General features: G+C 49.4%; 1 protein-coding gene across 3 annotated transcripts in view; it reads right to left on the bottom strand.

The window, feature by feature from the left end:
- Positions 1–5,244: 5,244 nt before the first annotated feature.
- Positions 5,245–23,025, bottom strand: part of LOC116079208 (ribosomal protein S6 kinase alpha-2) — a 234,915-nt gene continuing 217,134 nt past the window's right edge. For all 3 annotated transcript variants that reach the window (XM_031355059.1, XM_031355058.1, XM_031355057.1), the window contains exons 15-21: positions 19,644–19,733; positions 17,856–18,014; positions 15,662–15,823; positions 13,066–13,142; positions 12,204–12,321; positions 9,101–9,238; positions 5,245–8,297 (exon numbers count right to left, since the gene is read on the bottom strand). In XM_031355059.1, coding sequence (XP_031210919.1) covers positions 8,172–8,297; positions 9,101–9,238; positions 12,204–12,321; positions 13,066–13,142; positions 15,662–15,823; positions 17,856–18,014; positions 19,644–19,733 — 870 coding nt within the window. In that variant the 3' untranslated portion in view covers positions 5,245–8,171. The remainder of the gene's footprint in view (positions 8,298–9,100; positions 9,239–12,203; positions 12,322–13,065; positions 13,143–15,661; positions 15,824–17,855; positions 18,015–19,643; positions 19,734–23,025) is intronic.

The following is a 23,025-nucleotide window of genomic DNA, read 5'->3' as shown; positions in this document are numbered from 1 at the left end:
AAAAAAAAAAAAAAGTACACCTTTTTATGTTCTATTTCCTGGGGAGAAAAGGGACGGTGTCAGTGGAAAGCTATCATACAGTGGGGCGAAATCAGCGAGAGGCTAACCAAGCAGCGTTGTACAAAGGGAACACGAGCTATCTCAAGGGTGCCATTGGCTGAGCACAGAGGCCTTGGGGCTGATAACTCGGGTGTCTTCAGGGAGAAAAACCAAGTTCCCAAGAACCAAAACTTTAAACTCCCTCAAAGCCCCCAGCTCCAGAATGGCCTGGCCATGGCTCTGGACAAGTGGACACAACTAGTTTCTGTTTGTCCTTTCTGCAGAGTTCCTGAGAAAGCCTTGCATCGGTCTGGCTTTCAATACCCGCAAGGTACCCCCAACTGCATTCTGTCCAGAGAGCCCCCGACCTGGCACATTCTTAACACCCTTCAGGTAGTGAGTCAGCTCAGAAATAACTAAAAAACAACCAACCTGGAGACTGAGAATGGACTAAGTCCCAGGACTGTGAAGGCGATCTCTCTCTGTTCCAGTCTCTGCAGTGTCACTTTGCATTACAAAGGACATCTTTCAGAGAAGCTGGCAGAAGGCAATTTCACCTTCTCTTTCAGTGATACAACTGTCTGAGGTGAGGCAGGGAGGTATTGCAGAACCAAAATATAGGGCTAGAAGGATCAGAGAAGCTAGGTTGGGGGCAGGGGGTGGTTAGATCAAGGTTGCATGTACCCAAGCACCTTGGTGGGGGTGAAGGGTGATTTAATAGTCACTTAATAGCCCAGTGCCTGTCCCTACTCTACATGACCGTGTAGCCCTGTTTCCTCTAGAGCTCAACAGCCCCCCTCAAATGTAGGCTGAAATGCCTAGATGGTGTTCACAGCTTCCCTGGCCAGGACTCTCTCCAGTGTGAAATTAAAAATTTGTGCATCTAAACCCTCCCACCTGAGGAACAACCAGAGTTAACATCATGGGTTCCAATGATGCCATCACACCCTGATCATCTTTTTCACCTGTGCAGGTCTATCGTGACATTTATGATTCTCAGCTTCTCCCAGGATGCACCATCAGAGCACAGATTCCATGTTCTGCTCAGAACTCAGTCACCTGTCCAGGCTGTAGAAAGAACCAGAAGCAAATTCTGGCTGGCAGTGTTCCCCGAGGGCTCTGTCTAGTGCAGTGCCGGGCTTCTGAGAGAGCTATCAAAGGAAACAGGACTAGAGAAGCCTCTAATTCCCCACAGGGTTGAGCAGGGAAGTGTCGAGTATGTGGACCTATTGCCCTCTAGTGTCCGATTTTAACAACTTCATACAGACAGAACTTGCATGAGGCATGGTGGCCATGTTTCCAGAAAGAGCTCTCCCACACTCCCCTGGAATGGTGGAGGGCATGTGTGTGTGGGAAACATGTGTGTTGGAGGCGTGTGGAGTTAGCCATGCCCTACATCAGGGGGCAGGGTGGGAGGCACCTTCCAGATACTGGTTTCTCCGAAGCCAAGCGGCCATATTTGGGCAGCCTGTCCTACACCTATGATGAATAAAAGCAGGTGAGGCTCAGCTGTGAGACAGGGAGACTCACCCATGTGAACTTAGCTTTGTCCCTGTTCCACACAGTAAACAGGGAATGTTCTGTTTGAAAGGGGCTTGGGAACCATTTGTGTTTGGGGTTGGGGACTGTAGTGTCTTATCATGGTTTCTTCTCTTTGAGACAAACTCTCACTGTGTAGCCCAGGCTGGCCCGAAGCCCAAGGTCCTCTAAAAGCACACACACCATGTCTACCACTGCCTTCCTGTCGTGGCGTGGCTCCTGAGGGTTCAGAGATCAAACCTGGAGAGTGCTCCTGTTTGAGTCCTTCTGTCTGGTGCAAAGTTTACGGCTTTGGAATTCCTGGGAGGTTTTTCTGGATTCCAACAGCCGTGTCCTATAACTGGACTACTGTTACCAATAGTGCAGTGCAGATGTTTTAGGTTTGAGTGAGGAGTCTAATTCTGATCTCGGGTGAATAAAGTTAAACATTCTTTCCATCTGAGGGCACACTCACCTTTTCAGTGGCAAGTCAGGACGGAGAAGCAGCTCCTGCTGGATCCAGTCTCTAGGTCCCTAGTTTTAATCACAGGCACTGGGTGTGGCAGTCTGTGGGGTCAGTTCACACTGCCTGTGGCCAGGGTTCCCAATTGTATCACAAGTCCCATACTCTGGGGTAGAGCACAGGAGGACCATAGTCAGTGACAGACTGGACCCACTCCCAACCGAACTTCCTCCCAAGCTGCTGAACCTGGTGCTGTGGTGAGATCTGGATTCTTGCCTAAGCTCACACAGGATGAGACGAACACATTGACACAATGCTCTCTGTGCCTGTTTACCTGTCTCTCCTCTCTGGAGCAGAGTGACAAGCATCCACACTGGGCAGATGCCACATGTGAATGTTTTTCAATTCTACATTTTGCGGTTTCATCAACGAAGTCTTGCTTCGTTGCCCAGGTTGGCCTGAAACTCTTTTGCTCCTGCTTCAGTCTCTCAAGTGGCTGGGACTACATCCGTGTGCCATTATATTCTGCCTATCTATTTTTATCTTAGATTATGATTTCTTTCTTTCTTATTTTTAAAAATTAGATGGTTTCTTTATTTACATTGCAAATTTTATCCCCTCCGAAAACTGCCCTATTCCACCCCTCCTCCCTGCTCACAAACCCACCCGCTCCTGCTTCCCTGTCCTGACATTCCCCTACACTGGGGCATTAAGCTGACCAAGATCATGGTTTCTAGCCATGAAAGGGGCGCAGGTAGATAAGAGGATAAAGGTGCTGAGTCAGCTGCTGGAAGAGCAGAGCCAGGGTGTGGTTTGGTCTCTGGTTCCTCAGCTACCCCAATACCCAGCAGCCCCCTCTGCCTCCGCCCCTCCCCTGCAGGCTGGCCCCCTCCCTCTCTGTGTTTCACTCCGTGGTTGTTTTGCCCTCTCCTTGCTAACAGGCACCTATTTCTTGAGAGTTAGAACCACAATTATGACAGGACAGACAGAACTCCCAGGTCAGGTGACTCTTACACAGTGTGACCCTGGGCCACTCTGGCTATGACTGTCTCGTGGCGTCTGGTCTGCTTTGCAGATGAGATTTATTCATTATGTGGGGGAGGACCATGGGTCTTAATTACTATTCTAGTAATCCCTGACCCCCTCTTCAGTCCCAAAATGAGGTGGGCCACTCTGAGAAGACTTGGTCTCACCAGCTGTTGGTGCCCTGTTTAGGGCAGACAATTACCTGCGCTTTGAGAAAAGCGATCTGCAGAGCCAAGTCTGCAGATGGCAACTTGTGATGTGCTGGAGGTGGGTGTTGTTTATATTCAGCCGTGCTGAGGAGGGCAGGTGTCCTGAAAAAATAATACAAGAAACATGGACAGTCCAGGACAAGCCTACCTTCTACGCCCAGGCTCGGCAGACCCATGCAGAACTCCTGCTGGGAATGCAGAGCGGCTTGCTGTGGGGAGAGGCAAGTCTCTTGGCCTCTTATATGTTGTAATCATAGCTGCTTTGATTCTTAACTAACTTTCTAAGGACATCTGTGGCACAGATAGCATTGACTTATCTCTATGCAAAGGCAGGTGAGCTATCTGTCCAGTGTCTTTCTTTATAGGCAATGCTCACTTCAGTGTCAATTATGGCCGGGCGGTGGTGGTGCACGCCTTTAATCCCAGCACTTAGGAGGCAGAGGCAGGTGGATTTCTGAGTTCGAGGCCAGCCTGGGCTACAGAGTGAGTTCTAGGACAGCCAGGGCTATACAGAGAAACCCTGTCCCGAAAAACAAAAACAAAAACAAAAAAACCAACAACGACAAAAAAACACAATCAGTGTCAATTATGGGAGGGTTTGCTTACAGCCCCTCGGGGACCTTGGGATTGCTGAATGTATGGCGTTCGTGCTATTATTAGCTGTGTGGTCCCTTCCCCAGTGGTTATGAGACTTTGCTAGCATCTTCAAGACTGGCAGGCTCACTTGTTGGCCTCTAAGTGGGGCAAAGGCCAAGAAACCACAATTCGCCATACCCGATTCCTCCAACCTAGAAGGCACAGAGGCCCATAGCTGGAAGCAGACCCACACTTGGTTGTGTGGGACTCCGGCAGGTGGCATGGAACTGCCAATCTCCCCCACCCCCCATCAACACCAAATCCGGAGAACCAGCATGTATGGCAGGTTGGTAGACAAAGAAGAGTTAAGGGGAAGACCGGACCCGGGGAACAGGTGATGTTCCCATGTCTTTCATGTTTCTTGTGAACACACCCTGAGGGGAAGAAACTGGTTACTTGTGACTTTGTCTTGCTGAAATCTCTTTAGTGAGCCCTGGTGTTCCTGCTTGCTCAGACCTCCAACAGGGTCAGAAAAATCTGCTGTGGTGGGCAGCCTGGCACATGGGCTTTTATGACAGCCAAGCATGCATCTGTGTTTGTGTAGTACATGCAGGACATGGTGCAGGAGGGTAAGCAGAGGATACACAGGTAACTGCCGATTGACATAAACGCCCTAGGAATTCACCAACTGAGAACTTAGGCTGAAGAGTCAAAGACTAGCAGTATAGGTTCATTTCCACCTAATTTAAGGAAGGAAGGACCCATGAGGACAGGGGACAAGGCAGCTCTTCGTCGCCTATTTTGATGCACAGCATAATGTCAATGCTCCCAGCTTAACACAGGAGAGCACATCTCACACGAGCAGATTACACACATTTAAAGGTGTGTGTATATAAATGTGCTAGCATACCTGTATATACATGCACACTCTTGCATTTATGCAAATATGCCCCCAACTCATAGCTCTCTACATATACCTGTCAACAGAGTACACACATAATGATCCCATGTGTGTGCATGTTCTCATACACTCATGTGTATGCATTTTATAACCCCACACACACACACACACACTGCTCTGAAATTGTAGTGAATGGTGTTCTGATCCATCTCCCCATGAGGTGTACATACGCGAATGCACAAGATTCTCAAGTGGATAGATCCCTGATGCTCCAAATTGCCAATGCATGTGTGCACACATAAGCACGCACGAGTGTGTGCATGTGTGTGTGCGTGCAAGGCTATTAACTGGAGAGGACAGTGTCGTGCCTCCTCCCCGTGAAGTTCAGTGGCAGCCGAGGTTCACAGTGACCTGCATTTAGAGGAAGAGACAGAGGAACTGGGGAGGGGTCCGTGAACTGTTACTAGTAGCAACGTAGAAAGCGCAAAGGGTCTCATTATTCCAGAAAATTATTACACTTCATAAAATCCATGTTTATTCAAAAAATCTCATGGGAAAGTTTGAAAGCCTAATAAATATCTGTACAGTGGCCGCCCGTCTCAAACACAGACAGAAAGTGTGAACGTGGAGTGAGCTGTAAACGGAACTGCTGAGCATGTAAACGCAGCGCGGGGTTGGGAGTCGGGTGGACAGGTACATTTCACCCGCACCGACGAGCCATGCTGGCTTCCCCTTCCACCTGTCCCTGCCACGTAGGGACCACAGAGACCTTTTCCACTCCGGGTGTCTCACAGCCTTTCAGGTGGTGAAGGGCGGCAAAACGTGCCAGAGAGAACGAAGAGTTATGGTGGATCTCCTCCTGCGCTTGAGAGAAGCAGTACAATGCAGGGGAAATCCCAAAGGGCATCTTAAGGAAGAACACCATTTAACAAAGAATACTGTTGACATTAGATACCATCGGGATGATCCTCACTTAAAAAGCCAAACAATATTCAAAGATCAGTGCACACAGGGAGTTCAAAGTCACACACGTTCCAACCATAGGACAAGGGACGTTAAACAGCTTGCCTGCCATTGACTCTGGGGTAGAGAATCTGACAAGCACCCCACCCCACTTCCTTAAGTGGGGCGCTCATCATGTTCTCAGCCCAAACAGGACAGGAGCTGCCAGTGGGAGAGCCCAAAAGGGGCTCTGGGGGGGGGGTGGGTAAAGGAGTCCCAGGATGTAGTCTGGGCTTTCCCATGACAAATTCTGTAAGCTACACAAGTAGTCATTTGTGTAGAGAATACAGGGCCTTTCATCATGTTGGGTCACAGGACAGGTAAACACTGGGTACACGGGGTTACATGCGACAGCAGCCTGCTGTGTCACTGAAGACTTCAAAGAACAGGGACTAAAATAATCCCCTCATGTGCTCCTCTGGCTGACTCCACGAGAGATTTCAAGTATCAAGTACTGGGTGAGGGTGGGAATGTGGGGTCCTCCACTCTCAGCAGGGCAAGGCCGAACCAGCATTCTTTTTCAGACACTTGGAGGATACGTTTGGTGTGACGGTCTCCTCCATCCCTTTGGCGAGAGTAGGCTGAGTGTAAGGCAGGTAACCTGGCATCACTGAAAGAGATGACATGACCACGTGACCATGAGGGGGACAGGCTATGCTCGCCTCCTTGGCCACGCCTTCCGTGTTCTGTTGTTCTTTCTTTTCATCAGAACATGTACACTTGAAGCTGCAAGCAAACCCAGCCTGAAGCTGTGAGCAGCTGGGGTGAGGATGCAATGCCAGAGAGGCCTTCAGAGGGTGCCAGAGCTCCTGCTCATTTCCCAGAGGACAGAATCCATCACTAAGACTACCCACTATACTTTCCCTCTAGATTTCTATCAAGAAAGTGATCTCAGCCTTGGGCAGAGCATCCACTGGGAAAGCAGAAAAACATCCCCAGGGGCACTGGAAATGGCACACGGTCTGTCCCCACTCTGTATTCTATAATTCTCAAACAGAACAGAGTCCGGTGGAGTAATTAAAGCTTGTGAAATACGTTTATGTTTTGAGGTCTGAAATAATTAGAATGAGCAAAGGAATTATGCCCTGAACATTCCACTGGGGCAGGAATTGCAGACACAGCTGTGATCCACCTGTGGTCTTCCTAGTGCAAGCCTGCTGTGACCAACAGGCGCCTCCTACACCTACTGGGCAGAGGGGCTGCTTCTCACACTGGCAGGTCCTGAGCCACAGTGGAGCGTCCTCTGACCTGAGTCCCCTATCCTCAGCAGCCCCCTGAGAGACTGTAGGACACACAAGTCCCTCTTCTAGGACCAGGCGGAGTGGAGCATGCCATGCGGGAAGGGTCTCACTCAGTTACTCTGCATGAAGAGTGCGCACAGACAGCCTGGTTAGTGTAACTCCTGCTCCCTGCACAGACCACAGCCTGAAAACAGGTTAGAGAACAGAAACACAAGATACAACATAGGACCAGGGCTTCTACAAAGAGCATCACTCCCACCGACAACTTGTCCAGGCACCTTCTGCCTCTCTGAGGCCAAGGGGCTCAGGTGTCTCTCCTGTGCTCAGTCAGTAACGGATAGGGGAGAAAACATTCTCTGTGGCCCAGGAAAGCAGAGAGTGAATATGCTATACCACAGCAGGCAAACATGTGCAGGGCTGCCAACACACCCAGCAATGGCAGAGCCCCACTCTCTCCACTGTCCCTGGGGCCACAGAGTTTGAGGGCTGCAGTGCAGTGAGTACTGGCTTTGCCTGGCAATTTTCTGGGGCTCCTGTCTCACCCAACATGAATCAGATTCTCAAATAGACTCAGCCATCCAGACTTTTAGGTTGGTTGCTTTCGTCCTGCCAAGTCAGTGACAGAGTCGGGGAGAGGCTACCCAGCATCTCGCTTGTGAAACGGAGGGTGGTGAGGGGCACTCTTTGGGTGATTGTGGACAGAACCAGGCATTTAAGCTGGATGCCTTCACATGGCCACTGGTGTTGCCAGAACATCCAGGAGCATCCAGCTCTTCCAGAGCGGCTATGCAGTCTCCTGGGCAGGGACTTTGCATTAACACTCTTAGAGAGACAGTGGGACATGTAGATGACATCAGGATGGTAAAAAGAGCTCTGCTTTGGGCATCAGCCATGACATAGAGACATCGAGAGCCCTGAGCGAGCCCAGGGAGGCTCCAGCAGGGTGCTATGAGGTGACAGATTCATTTGGTTTCACTCAGTCGGAGAGGAGAGCAGGCGGCGAGGTCAGCGCAGCAAGGCTCAGACATCCTGGGCAGGACCCTTTCCAGGGCTCCAAAGGAAACAGAGAGACAGCCAAGGCCAGATCCATCTTTGTGCTGGACTCACGGTCACTCAAGAACAGGACCTGTATCTGGTGTCTGCAAGCCTGAGAGGATGTTGGGCAGGGAGGCTGAGGCTGGAGACTCGGCTGGCCACTACAACCTGGTAGATGTGAGTCTCTTCATGCCTCTGCGTTGGGCCAAGCTAGATGAGAGCACAGGCTCTAGCCTCGGTGCTTGTGGGGTCCTGTTCAGAGCAAAGTAGGTGGCCGCCATGGCGCCCTGTAGGAGGAGAGATGGGCAGGTGAGCACGGTGCCCAACTACTCTTGAATAGGAAGCTGGAGTCGCAGGACCTTGAGAGCCTCTGTTTACCCCCACGTAAAGCAGGGAAGACCCTCCTCCAAGATTACTGGTTCACTGAATGTATCAGTTATACTGCAATGCCTACCGCATACTCAGCCCACACACGATAGACGGTTAGTACCACAACATCCCAGACTCAACCGGGGCTTGTGCTTTAGAAGTGTTTAAGACTGGGGTGGAATTCCTGGGAAGACCATGAGATAATCTTACTGATGACAGGAAGGCAGATGTGTTTTGGGACCAGCTGGGTCCTCAGGAACTCATTGTCAATGATTCTTAGGCTCTGCTACTCCGAAGCAGTGTGAACTAACCTGGGTGGCTAGGCTCATCTTGGTGTTGACACCACCAGGATCTGCCTTCTAATAAGACCGGGCTTGGACTGCGAGTACTTACTAGAAGGGTGGTCCAGCCTGGACCTCGGGTCCTCCCGGCAGGTGGAAGCTACTCTAAACAGGAGTTGCGAGCACAAAGAGGGCTTTTATAGACTTCTGGTCCGATAGAGGGCTCTGGGGCACAGGGCTGCACAGCCACAGTAACCAGACATCACCCCTATACCACAGCTGTCACTCAAACACAATTTCTGCATGTGTGATAAAGTGACACTTATGTGCCTATACCTGTGACCTTATATGCTACAGTTTCTTTCCACCAGTGGTGAAGCACTGCCTTGCTTTGCTCCAGGATTCCCATGCCCACTCTCAGGACTCTGGCCGCGAGGTACCTTCACTAGATGGACATCCTGTCTGCTCAGCTGGTTTTGGGATAGGTACTCTCTGTTCACGATCCATGGGTGCTTCAACACTTGAACTGCCGTTAGACGTTGCTGTGGGTCCACATGGAGCATCTTGGACACGACGTCCTGAGAAGGGTTCAGAGAGAAGGACTGGGGTGTTAGGCTGGCCACAGGAGGCCCAGTAGAGAACACAACTACAACTCTATGGGGTGATTCTTTGCATTTTGGGTTGCACAACTTCTAGGTCTGTGAGTTGTGAATGTATTTTAAGTGTCAATGGTTACTGACTTAGCAATAGGAAGTCTATGTTTCACTGAAGATTTTATCGTAAAGGTATTTCAAATGTTAAGTGACACAACCACCTGCTGAAATGCTATTTTAACGAAAACGCCTGCCTTCCACGAACACAAGGTATACCCCAGCAGTCTCCTTCTACAGAGAAACCTAGCGCATGAAAGCAACGAGACACTGCTCAAGGTCTCAGCGCTGTGACGTGGTGTTCCAGCACACACAGAATGTAGATAAAACACATGCTGACAGGGCCAGGGAGGGGGGATCTCTGCGGCAGAGCACTTGCCTGGAGCTATCATTTGAAATAGAAAAGCATGGGCTCCTGTGTGTAAAGCCTAGGTCCCCAGGTGTTAGTGCTATGCTGGGAGATTCTGGAAACCTTAGGAGATGGCGCCACCTGGAGGAAGTGGGTCTATTAGGGGTGTTTCTCGTTGCCTGCTTCTTCCTGTCTCTCCTCTCTGCTTTCTGTCTGGCTCTGCCACCTGTTCCTGCTGCCATAACAAATGACCACGGACTGAGCCCTCCAAAACTGTGGATCGAAATAAATCCTTCCTAAGTTGTTTATGGCAGGAGTTTTGGTCACAGCACAGAGACACTAACACGCCCAGCATGTACGAGGCCCTGGCTTTGATTTCTAATACTACAGAACAATTCCAAACCAAACTATGGCAAACTCAAAACCATGCTCCCGCAGGTTTGTATGAGATGGGAGGATGGAGGGCTCTGCTGTGTGGTGAGTGAGGGAAGGAAGAAGGACAGGAGAGGATGCAGTGGTGGGAAAGGTGGTACTGAGGTCTCAGGGGCAGCAGAGGCTAGCACCTCCACCATACCCCATCACCAGCAGGGGCTGGCAGCAGTCTTGATCATGCACTGTTGCATGGGCTTATTTTCGTCCCTACTCTCTTCTCAGACAGGGCACCAGAACTCTGTCCACGGGTAAGGTTTGTGGGAACCCAAGCTAAGACATTTCCCACAGTCATCTGAGACAAGGTGTAGGTATGTGGGAAGGAGCAGCTGGGGTGGTAGAGTTCAACACACATGGGACGTGCTCCCCAAACACCAGCTGTCTTCTTTCTCACCAGCATATCACCTGGTGGTGATAATCTCCTTCAGGACCTCCACCAAATCCACTACCATCACCTCTGCCATCACCTCCACCAAATCTACTACCATCACCTCCTCCAGGACCTCCACTATCTTTCTACTATCACCTTTACCAATGACCTTTGCCACATTTCCCACCACTACCTTATTCATCAGTTCTGCTAGGATTTCCACTATGTCCCCATCGTCACCCCCCCCCCACCATATTCTTCACCATCACCTCTATTTTCCACAACCATATTTTACGCTATCCCCTCCACCATACTACATCACCACCTTCACCAGGACCTCCACATCCATATTCTTTACCACACTCCATTGCCATCTCAGTGGTAAACTTCAAAATTGTCACCTCAGCCACCACCCTACCTTGTACACCATCAATTCCCCAACACACACACACGTGTGTGTGTGCATACGTGCATGTATGTGTGTGTTTGTGTGTTGTATGTATGTGACAAGTAGGGGTGTGTGTATGGTGTGTGTGTATGTGGGAGTGTGTATAGTGTGTGAGATGTACCTGCACCTGTATGCATGTGTACAGAGGCCAGAGGAGGATGTTAGGTGTCCTATTTTTCTCATTCTGTCTTATTTCCTTACTGGTCTCTCACTGAACCTGGAACTACATTGGCAGCCAGCAAACTCCAGTGAGTCTTCTGTCTCCTCATCAAGCCCTGGAGTTAAAGCTGCACATTTGGCTACACCTACCTTTTGTTTTGGGGTGTTGGCTATTCAAACTAGCACTCCTACCTACTCAATATCTCCCTAGACTGACAACCCCTTCTAGTTCATCACCCCATCTGTCTATGACCCCAGCTGTCCATGACCCCAGCTATCCATCACCCCAGCTGCCACCTCTACCATCATCCACAGTCTCATCTCCCCCTGTCACCTCTGCCTTGCATAAAGTACCATTGCTCCGACCCATCCTAAGGTCACACAGCAATGGTGATAGCAGATCTTGACCCATAGCCCTGCCTTCTCCTGAATAACTTTTATAGGGACACAGAAGAGGGGATGCTGGCACAGTTTGCTAATGGTTAGACTGCAGTGTACTTATTTTCAGCATTGGAAAGTCTAGCATTTCCACCATACCCCATCACCACCTTCACCAGGACCTCCACAACCATATTGATTGCAAACACTAGGGGTGCTTGATCACTGACCTACAGCCTCAGCCCAGCAGCATATTATTTTACTAGACCATAAGTGGGTGATAGCAGACTAGAGTCCGATGGCCAGAAGAATGAAGCTGGTAACCGAATTCAGTGACTTTACAGTACATTTAGGGTGGTCACCTGGAAACATCTCTAAAGAGGAGACACTTTGGCAGCAGAGGGCTCTGCATTTACTCTGCAAGACCACCTCTTTTTCAGGGTCCCTAGCTGCCAGTCACTCTGTAAACTTCAGGCTTGTAGGCCTGGTCACAGCAGCCAGTTCCTTCAGCACCGCCCGCCTCTGACCCTCTTGACCTATGTCTACGTTTGCCTACATCTTCTATTGGTTCTTCCTCTGCAGAACTTTACATTAACATCAAAATCTTTTCATTAAAAAAATAATGTATGAATCACCCTGAGAATAAGTCTATCGTGTTTATAAGGTTTTGTACGGGTGACATTTCCAGTTTCTTCATGAACAATATCCCTGTTGCAGAAGGGATTGCATAGGAGGTATACAAACCAGGAAGAACACTCACTTTTGCTGCATCAGATATGGAGTCCCAGTTTCCCCCAGAAAGGGCGTACTTCCCACTGCCAATCCTCGCAAGAATCTCCTCGGGGGTATCATCTGGGCCATTGGCAAAAGGGGTGAACCTGTGTGAGGAGAGGATTAATATACTGAGTTCACAGCTCCACACCAGTGCTTTCTGCTGAGGGGACAATGTCTGTCTCTTTCTTTTCTGAGTCCAGAGCTCATGCCAGGATATGTCCTAACACCTTGCCACCTTCCTCGGTTGGTCAGTGCCACAAGTCAACAAGATGGACATGGAAGTTCTCTCAGCCTGAGTGTGCATCCTTTCTGGGCCCTTCCAGGCCCCCCTGGTGCCAGGATGGTCAAGGGTCTGCCTGAAGATTAGGTTTCCATGAGGACAGAGAAGTTCAGGTGTCAGAAAGCTGGGGTGTGAAGTCTGAGGACGCCATGGGCTGGTCTACCACCACGTCTGGGCTCTTGGACAGACCAATTCTTGAACTTACAAAGGTCACATCATGAATGTCAAGTATAGTCGTGGTCCACAATCTTGACACAAGTCAGGCACACATGAGCACAAACCTTCCAGGAAGAAGAACATGCCAGATGTGACTAGTGTTCCTTTTAAGAGAGTGGTTCAGATGGTAGAGGGAAGGTGGGCTGGTCAGCAAAACGTCTGCATATTTTGTCTGTGGGCTGAGTTTATGGAGGCCACATAGCTAACTATCCTTATCCTTTCATTATGCAGCAGGGTTTAGATATTGACCCTAGCCCAGATGGCTTGGTATTTATTTACACCCAAACACCAGGGAGGTGGCGTGAAGCCTTCAGACCTGATGCTAAGAACACCCTTGGTGGCCCTCCATTACCCAGCCAGCATGGTGTAGAGCAGGATTCCCAAGCTCCAGACATCACATGCTGCATCGTAGCCTTGCCGCTTCAGGACCTGGAGGAAGAACAGGCATGGTCAGGATTGCACTGGACAGCTCCACTTCAGAGTAGACTTCCCTAAGTGAAAGGGAACTGGTCAGGGTGGGATCATCTGCTGGGCTTAGGCAGTCCAACTTTCTGTCTTGTAGCATGGCCCCCACAGGGACAGAGGAGTGAGGCATAGCCCTTGCCTGACTCATGGTTTTAAGAACTTTTGTTTGCCAATCCTCGCAAGAATCTCCTCGGGGGTATCATCTGGGCCATTGGCAAAAGGGGTGAACCTGTGTGAGGAGAGGATTAATATACTGAGTTCACAGCTCCACACCAGTGCTTTCTGCTGAGGGGACAATGTCTGTCTCTTTCTTTTCTGAGTCCAGAGCTCATGCCAGGATATGTCCTAACACCTTGCCACCTTCCTCGGTTGGTCAGTGCCACGTTTAGGGGTACCATTCAATGAACATTCATAGTGCAGCATGGCCATCCTCCAGAACCCCATTTCCCAGACTAAAACTTGGACCTTCTTAAGTAGAAATTCTCTACCAGCCAGCTCAGTCCCTGACAACCCCACTCAATGTACTCTATGAATCTGGTTTTGTAAGAAACCCCATGTAAGTGCAAACATACAGTGTTGGCCCGGAGCCCACGGTATAGACAGGAATGACCTTATTTAGCATCCTTCTGTCTCCACCTCTTCAGAGCTGGGGTTTACGTGGTATTGGGGATTTCATGAATGCTAGACATGCACTATACCAACTACACCCCGAGTGCTTCCTCCCCCTCTGTCTGTCTATTGTGACAGCCTTGTTTTACTGAGTTGTGTTCTGAGCCCTGTCCTCAGGATCCATTCAAGCTGTGACAGGAGTTGGAATTCCCAGCCTTCAAGGGATGAGTAACATTATGGTATGTGCACACAGATATCTTGTTTATCAGCCAGTGGTGGATAACTGGGTTGCTGTTGTAAGTAATCTTGGTATACACAAGGGTGAACAGACATATTTAGTTCTTGGGGGTGTGTACCTAGAAGTGGAATCATTGGGTTATGTTTTGAGATGAGATCTAATCATGCCGTCTTGAGTCCCTGACCTTCCTATCTCAGCCTCCAAATAGCTCCAGCGGACAACAGGTGTGTGTCACTGTACCAACATGGAAGAATTCTGCTGCATCATCACGACACACATAGGTACATTGGAGTGATCGCTGGATATGTTCATATTTGGGTGATGGTGACGAGCCCAGGCTGTAGTCATGGATCACTGTGAACTGTTGTGTTGGCCTGAACTCTGTGTTCAGTTTCTTCCCAGGCAAGAATGAGGGGCCTGCTTTCTCCACTCCTCTCCTGCCATTATGTACAGTGGTGCATGATGGGTATCATAGGCTGAATGAAGTACACACTTCCAAGTCCCTGGCTGAGTGAGCACCCAGAGTCATGTCAATACTGCATTAGCTTTTCTTTCCTAAATCTATGAGATGGGGGTACTTGCATGTACACTGTCAGTATTAACAAGACCCACAAGAGGCACAATTAGGGCTTCAAACCAGCCACGTCCAAAGGGACCAGTGCTGCTCACATGCAGCCCCTGCATAACTTGAGACTGCTCATCAGTCATTCTTAGACTTGGATCTGCTGAGTCTCTCTCAGAAAATCACACAGGAGTGTCCTCCTTCGGGCTCAGAGCAGATCTGACTGTTCTACTCAGAAAGCCCCACACAGGATCGAATGCCCTTTCATGCCTCAGCCTCTCCTGACTCCATCAGCCACACCAGCCCCTTGCTGCTACTACTGTGGTCCCACTTCCCCATCAACTCACACAAGCAACCAGACTCATCCTCACACCACAGTGACTAGAACCTATTGGGATTGGCCTTAGGACACTGGCAAGAGGGACAAGGTGTCCTTCTGGGATCTGAACTTTGAGGTTCAGAGTGAGGATCAGAGTGGGTCCCTTGCATACACATGAGCATTCAACTGCACACTGTTGTGGGACCCCAAGATTTTCAAGCTGGATGGATGCTGACTTGTTATCAAGGAAACTCTTGAGCACTGGTTCTCAACCTGTGGGTTGCGACCCTTTGGGGGCTGAATGACTCTTTCACAAGGGTCACTTGAGACCATCAGAAAACACAGATATTTACAATATGATTCATAACTAGCAAAAACAGTTATGAAGTGATAACAAAATAATGTCATGGTTGGGGGTTACCATCTAATGAGGAGCTGCTTTAAGGGGTCACAACATCAGGAAAGTTGGAAATCACCGCTCTATACAAGAACCACAGTGCACCAGTACTATTTAAGTTTTTCCAATGGAAAATAAAATGCTCGGGGTGCTTGAGTAGGACTGGCTGGTTCCAGAGCCGCTGTGCTCGCTCGCACTCTCCTCCCTCCACAGCAGGTCTGTCTTCATCTCTTGAGGACTCTGCTGAGCCCAGTGTGTTTGCTTAGTGGCCAGAGCTCTCTAGTTGCTCTGGTAACAAGAGAGGCTGCTTTCCTCAGCCTGGCAAATCTGCCTTCCCTGGGCTTGGGGGACTAGATACCTCAGGAGCCACAAAGTTTGCAGTATAGCAGGGGGTCATGAGCAGCCCATTCTCCGCTCGCAGCTGTTTGGCAAACCCAAAGTCACAGATGCGGATAGATTCGGGGTTTCCAGACTCATCCATGTACAGAATGTTACTTGGTTTCAGGTCCCGATGGACAACCTGGAAGGCAGAAAGCATTAGTCAAAGCTGAGGGGCAGAGAAAAGGAGGGTTTACGGGAGGCGAGGGCTACCTGGGAACTGATTACCAGGGCAGGAGGAAAAGTCTTGTGTTCTTCTGAGGGGCCACCATGTCTCACTCACCCATGCTGGCCACTTTGGAGCCATGGAGCCTGGTGAAGGCTGAGTGTTTGCCTTCACACAGAAGGACTACATGACTGAATAAACACAAGCTTACATCGGAGCAGCTGCTGGCACTATGCCACACAAGGGCCTGTGGCGGGCAGCTCTGGCTACAGAGATGAAAAGGTTCCCGGGTTTTATGTTCACTCAGGGGATTTTGGGGCATCCCAGGCATGAGCCACTTGTCACAGGTGCCTGGATCACTGGTGAGTTGCTGTCACAGGCGTACTGACTCCTGGCAGCAGAGGAAGGGGCTCAGGGCAACACAGACTGCACCTGCACCATCCGAGGCACACACTTCAAGTATGTCCCTCTGTTACAGTGACAGCCGCCACAACAGAAGGGCCAGCAATCCCTCAAAACAAAGAAGCTATTTAGGATGCAAAGTAAGGGCCTTCTGAAGAGACAGAAGGGCCCTGTGCAGACATGTGGTGTGCCATCATGAGGCTTGGAACCTGAACATCCCAACTGTCCTTTTGTGGAGCAATGACAGGCTCTGCTAGGAAGATTGAAGTGACACACTTAGGCAACCAGGCCTGACTTCCGGACACTGATGGCAAGCCATAGGAGAGTGGAGAACTTGTCTCCATCCCTTACTTCCCTCATTAAGCAGAGGAATGTCTGGGGAACTCACACTCAAGATACTGTTAGAATTTGGCTATTGGGAAGCTGTTGTAGAACTTCTGGATCTCAAGGAAGCCACACAAAGAGGACCCACTGTGGACCTCTGGGAAGATCTGGCAAGCCTGTGGACACAGCTGGCCCGAGTCTGCTTTATGAGGAATTCTGAGAAGGAAGGAAGGACCACAGGGGAGGGTGGAGATGAAGAATGGGGGGAAGGGTGGGAGGAAAGATGGGGAGGTACAGGGTGGAGTGAAGGATGGGGAAGGATGAAGGAGATGATAGTCACACAGGATGGAAGGAAGGATGAAGGAGAGAAGGACAGAGGAAAGGATGTGGGAAGGATGGAGGTGAGGGAGGGAGGAGGAAAAGATGTAGAAAGTATATCTTGCTAGGCTCCGTCTTTGAGACTTAGAATGTGGCCTGAGTTCTGCAGTGCAGCCCTGGTGGGTCCTTAACCAACCTGTGCTTGGTCTTCTAAGACATACAAAGTACATGGCCCAGGCTTCAGAAGTGAGTTCATGAAGAGCTTGGAGTGGCCTGGGCCAGGGCCAACTGTTACCCTTTCTGTTTAGCTTTATGTATCAAAAGGAATGAAAATTCTAAGTCTCTCTTTATCAAGGACAGAGCATCAAATTTTCTTTGCAAAAACTGGTTCACACAATTTATTAACTTGATTCCTGTATGTACCAAGTGTTCAAATGACTTTGGACCCATAAAAGATTGGAGACCACATCATGGCAAATGTGTATCACTTGGGTACGTTGACTCTTTAGAGCTGATGGAGTTGAAGAGGGTACAGGAAAGCCTTGCCCTTCTCTTTGCCTGCAGGCAAGGTGTCAGTTTATAAAGGTGTCCCACTCCTGCATCTACAGCTTGGTAACTCCATGGTCTTGCATCTACCTTCCTATTAAGTCACCTGCTGCCCACCTGCTTCTCCTTCATCCTTCCTTCCATCCTGTGTGGCTATCATCTCTTTCATCCTTCCCCCATCCTTCACACCACCCTGTACCTCCCTATCTTTCCTTCCACCCTTCCCTCCAATCTTCACCTCTACCCTCCCCTGTGGTCCTTCCTTCCTTCTCAGAATTCCTCATAAAGCAGACTAGGGCCAGCTGTGTCCACAGGCTGGTCCACCGTCCTGGCCTGTGTCTTGCCAATGGGAGTTCAGGTAGCCCCGCCTAGGCCATGTCTTGTTCCTTCAGGCTATGGCACCTTGGCCTGGCCTTACCCCTTGGGAGTGCAGGTAGTCCATGGTCCTGGCGATGGTATAGAGCACATCACTGGCCTCGCGCTCTGAAAAGCACCGCTGACGGAGGATACGGTCCAGCAGCTCCCCACCTCGCATGAGCTCCATCACCAGGTATACGTATTTGCCATCATCGTAGACCTGGAAGCCAAGGAGAAGTGCACAAAACCTCAGCTGCCTGTATGGCACCATGGCTGCCCTCCTCAGGGCCTTATGCAGGCAGGAACAAGGGCTCCAAATAGGGGTGTCAGAGAGAAGCTGGGGGCTGGTGCCCTAGGAGGAAGATCAAGTTGTTTGATGACTGCCAGCAGGTGAGTAGCCATTCCAGTCACACAGGAGTGACTCTTCTTAGGAAGGTTTCAGCTTTGACCTCTTGGGGAAGGAGCAGGCTAGGCCATAGGATGCACAGGGGTGGAGAAAGGTTGCTTGGCTGGGCTATGCCGTTTAGGGATACTGCCAGTCTCTGAGTGGTAGGCACTCAGAGAAATATGACAGCAGCGACAGCAGTCCCCAGGGACACTGTTTCTCAACTATCATTATGCACGGAGTTTCAGAGGTCAAGCCCTGTAGGTCTGCGGGGGATGGGACATGGCTCTAAGAAAGACACAGATTTTGCCTGCACTAGCTTTAAACTCGGTTTAAAAATAAAAAACAAAATGTAAACTCTGGCTACTTTTGTCTCCTGTACATACAGAGATCACATGTGTATCTCCCTTGTATACATGGAGATCATACACGTATCCCAGTCACCACAGACATGTGAGCCCAAGGATGCCCAAGCTCTGAGAACAGTGTAAATGAGGTGGCAGGCCTAAATGCTTATTTATATCTCAGTGATAATAATTTAATCAACAAATTTCTACAGCAAGCTACTAAAATAATTTACCTGACTTTGACCCGTGTAAAAGGTGTGAAGTTAACTCTGCTGTCTGTTTTGGGCTTACGAATCCACTGTTCTATTTTGAAGGTGGGAAGATGATGCTGTCTCAGACCTGGGCTGCTTGCTTCCGACAGTGCAGAAGGGAGCTCTGAGTGTATGGAGGAGCTGGTTTGGGTTCTGAATCTTACACATAAACCAGGAATGCAGAGTCAGAGCAACACACTCGTGCAGAGAGGTATCTGAGATTCCCAGGAGATGGAGCTGGCTCCAAAGCTTTTGAATATGCGGCATTCATTGCCTCCATCTCCTGGCATTGAACTCTATTCTGTGAGCTGCTGCCCAAGGGACACTGAGGTAGTACCAGGGGTTACTCCAAGAGGTAAGGATAAGAAGAGGAACTTTCTTCTCTCCCCAAACCCATAGCTGCACTTGAGGCTTCATGGGGTAGAATGGCCTTGCATACGGGCTTGATGTGGCTGACTCCTGCTCCAATTCCCTCATCCTGGAAGGCCCAAAGGAGGTTATAAAAATATCCACATCCAGGGCTTGGTGGGACCTGCTACCCTCGCCCTTCTGCATCTGTCAGCCAGGAGTAACTCAGTGACAAGGAATAACACTCCTATTCTTATGCACACAGATGGGTCATTTCATGTTTGTACATGGCAAGCTTAGGGAGAATGGGGGACTATCCAGGAGTATGCATACACCCAGTTCTACGTGTGTATGCACCCAAGTTAGGATTGCCACCAAAGCATCAGAGACTCCTGGGCAAAAGTGTCAAATACATGTGATCCTGGGCACATCAAAGAGGGGCAACTTGAGAGACCGTGTACTATGTGTCAGTTGAAGCACAAGGCTAAGGAGGGGCTGATACACACAGCAGTACTCACATCTTTTAGGGTGATGATGTTGGGGTGCTGTCCATAGCGCAGGAGGATCTCAATCTCCTCTGAGGGATCCCTTTTGCTCTTGTCGATGATCTGAAGGACACACAGCAGGTAGCCGTGAGAGGTTTGCTTCTGGCTTTGATGGACCATTGCAGATTACAAACTTGAGGCTCCAGAGAGCCACAGCACAGCTGCCTCCAACCCCATAGTACTCAACAGAGATCACTTAAAGCTACTCAGAAATGTAGACCTAGTCTCTCCTACATCAGCTAGCAAAAAGAGTCCAATGTGCCAAAAGAAAAAGAAAAGAAGAGTCCAATTAAAAGGAGGAAGCCAGATCTGTAATTCCAGCTACCAAGTTGTAGGCCTGACTGGGCAACTTAACGAGACCCTGCCTCCGAGTAAAAAGTTGAAAAGGAGGAATGTAGTTAGGGATGTAGCTTGGTGGCAGAGCACGCGTCTAGCATGTACAATGTCTAACGTGTACAATGTCTAGCATGTACAAGACAATCCCCGATAGCACAAGAAAGAGGAGGACAACCCTCAGATTGAACCTCAAGGTATCAAAAGGCCAGATGCAGCGGGGTAGGCAGGGAGAGTTCACCCAGGCACGAGCAAGTAGCACAGTCTATTTCTGCCACCGAACCCTGGGCAGTTAAGTTCCCACTCCTCCAATCACTGGGCACCTCTGCTTTCTCAAGCCACAAAATGAGGTAAAGTAGCAGGTCCTCCCAGACAGGCTGAGCAGGGTGCATTTCCACGACTCAGGCCAACTGGACACCCCATTCTTGCTGGGTTTCTCCTCCTGCCCAGTATTTTGCGCAGTACACTGGAATAGCATTTAAAGCTGTTTAATTCCATATGGTACTGTAAATGGAAGCCATGAATGTCACGTGCCTTTGAAACAGGAGTTCCTGTGCTACTTGATGGCTCTGATGTCTCCGAGGGTGACCTGCCACCTACGTTTGTGGGAAGAGATGGTGGGAAGAGAGGATCCACGTGTGTGGGATGGAGAGCACTTATCGTGAGAACAGCTCATAAATTCAGGAATAACCCTCCAACCCCGGCAGCACTCTGTGCCCCTGCACACTAGCACCATCTAGTTTGAAAGCCTCCCCACTGTAACTACTGTGGGTAACCCCCAGCATAGTCCCTTTGCAATACATTTATGGGCGTAAACAATTTAGTGGCAGATGGGTATTTTTTTTTCTCAAAGGCATTTCATGATAAAGGGGTCCACTCCTAACATCAATCCAGTCTCCTCACAAAGGAGCTGGATGCAGAATAGCAAGAGGAAGGCTTTTGTCTACTGCCAGGGACACTCTTCAAGTTGGAAGAGCATCACAGGCGCGTCCTTTGCTGTCATTTGTGTTAGAAGCCGAGGGGGAATGTAGTCGGACACATGCATTTCCTTGAGAATGCATAAATAACCCTGAAAGGAAAGAGGAAAATCTTAATAACCTCTGCTTCCCATGGAGGAGGAGGAAATGGGTAGTGAGGAGTTGGAGCCATGGTGGGAGACCTTGAGGTTTCCTCCAGCATAGCTTTTCAATCTGGAACCATGAAACCATTATCTATTAAAATATTAAATGGGAGAATACCATAACTATCATTAAAAACACCCGGGACTACAAACGCTTGATCTGTTTCTTCACCGTAGTGTGTTTCATTCCTGTAAGTCATGAGAAAAATTCTGATGAAAAGTTATAAATACATGTGAACAAATCCACTATTAAAGACCTTAAGATCTCACTGACATCGACTAGGACCTTAAGACTATAATAAGAACCTATGTTCAACTAGGAGGCATACCAGAGCACCCTCTGGTTAACCTGTTACAGCACGGCACCCCCTGGGCATGAACATGGACTTGTGTGCTATAATATTAATATTACACTGAATATCATTTAATTGTTTGGTGGAACTTGTAAAGCACCTCCATTAAGTATAATCAATGAATGAGGTATTCTCTCAGGTGGCTGCCGTGTAGCTGAAGGTTATGTAAGATTCTGCTGCGAGTTTCTGGAGGGGGTGGTTTTTTGAGAGTGATGTAGCTGGATTTCCTTCTAACCATGCTCTTGCTTGGCTCTCCTCTCCAGGCATAAACTTGATAACAGAGCCAACACAATCAAAGGCGGGAGGAAGAGGGAATCTTTCCGCTTCACCAGGCAGCAGATGCACAGAAGGGAACAGGCCAGGCAGTACCCTGCCCGGCAGGCCGCTGACCCTACTGCACGTGGATAAACTCCCTGTGATTGTGCTGTGCAGCAACTACTTCTCAACCTCTTCAGAGATGCCAAGCCAAGGTGTGCATACGCCTGGACCAAGTGCGGCTCCCATAATGGCTGGTGCAGGAAGACAGCTTTTCCTAGCTGGTGAAGCATGTTTGCTGGTGGCTGCTGCTAGCCCACACGAGTCTTTGCCACCATCCGTGTGTGCGTTTCCCCCAAGTGTCTATCTTCCTTCTCTGTGTCTGTCTATGTCCTTCCCTGTGCTTCTTGGGGCCCATCACTGAAGCGTACTCTTTCCAGATGCTGAGCCACTTGCCAGGTGGGTCTGAAGGCCCAAGTGTGAGCCGCCAGGCAAGCAGGATGCACTCCTGCCCTTCCAACAAAGGGAAGGATCATACTACGTTGGGAGTGAGGTAAGTGGAGCATGTAATTACTTGAAAAAAATCTCTAACAGACATTTTCTCCTGTAAAATTAATTAAAGCAAATGACAGAGACAGAACTCCGGTGCTTTCTCAATAGGAAAAAATTAAAACTTCCATGCCAATCTGTCCTTCTAAAAATACGATCTCCAGGCCAAGCATCTGTTTGATTCCACTTCCTTTCTGGCTGACAAATTATATACACAGAATGAAACTGAGTGCAGCCATGCAAATGCTGTGGTACATGGATGATGTGATGTGAATCCAAACTCTGGTTCCTACGGGGAGCGAGGACTGTCCTGTCCTGGGTGTGGTGGCCACATCCTCTGTGGTAGTTAAAAATAGAATGACATACAAGCAAACACAGTCATCCAATTGCTGACAGGGGAGCCACAAACACCTTGGGAACACTGGCTGTTGGGGTTGACATCTGTCATTCTGCCCACAAGCCTGAGACTTCAATGACAGGCACAGGTCCATGAGGCCCCAGCCCTCTTTCAGGGACTAGAAGCAGTCAGAGTTGTTGAGAAGAAGATCCGTGGGGTCCAAAGATATGGTGCTCTGGCTCAAGTAAATAGCCACGCATGTATTCAACCATGGAATTGAACCTAGTGGCCACGTGTGGAACAGACAGGGAAGTGGGAGGGAGACTTCCTGGGAAGAAGAGAAGGTTCCAGAGGGAGAAGGATGGAATGGCAGCAAAAATGTCTAAATAAACTGCTTTAAACGCTTTA

The sequence above is a fragment of the Mastomys coucha genome, unplaced genomic scaffold (assembly GCF_008632895.1).
Source record: "Mastomys coucha isolate ucsf_1 unplaced genomic scaffold, UCSF_Mcou_1 pScaffold5, whole genome shotgun sequence".
Classification (NCBI taxonomy): domain Eukaryota; kingdom Metazoa; phylum Chordata; class Mammalia; order Rodentia; family Muridae; genus Mastomys; species Mastomys coucha.
Note: the sequence above shows the minus strand (reverse complement) of the source record. Positions and strands in the feature narration are given on the sequence as shown.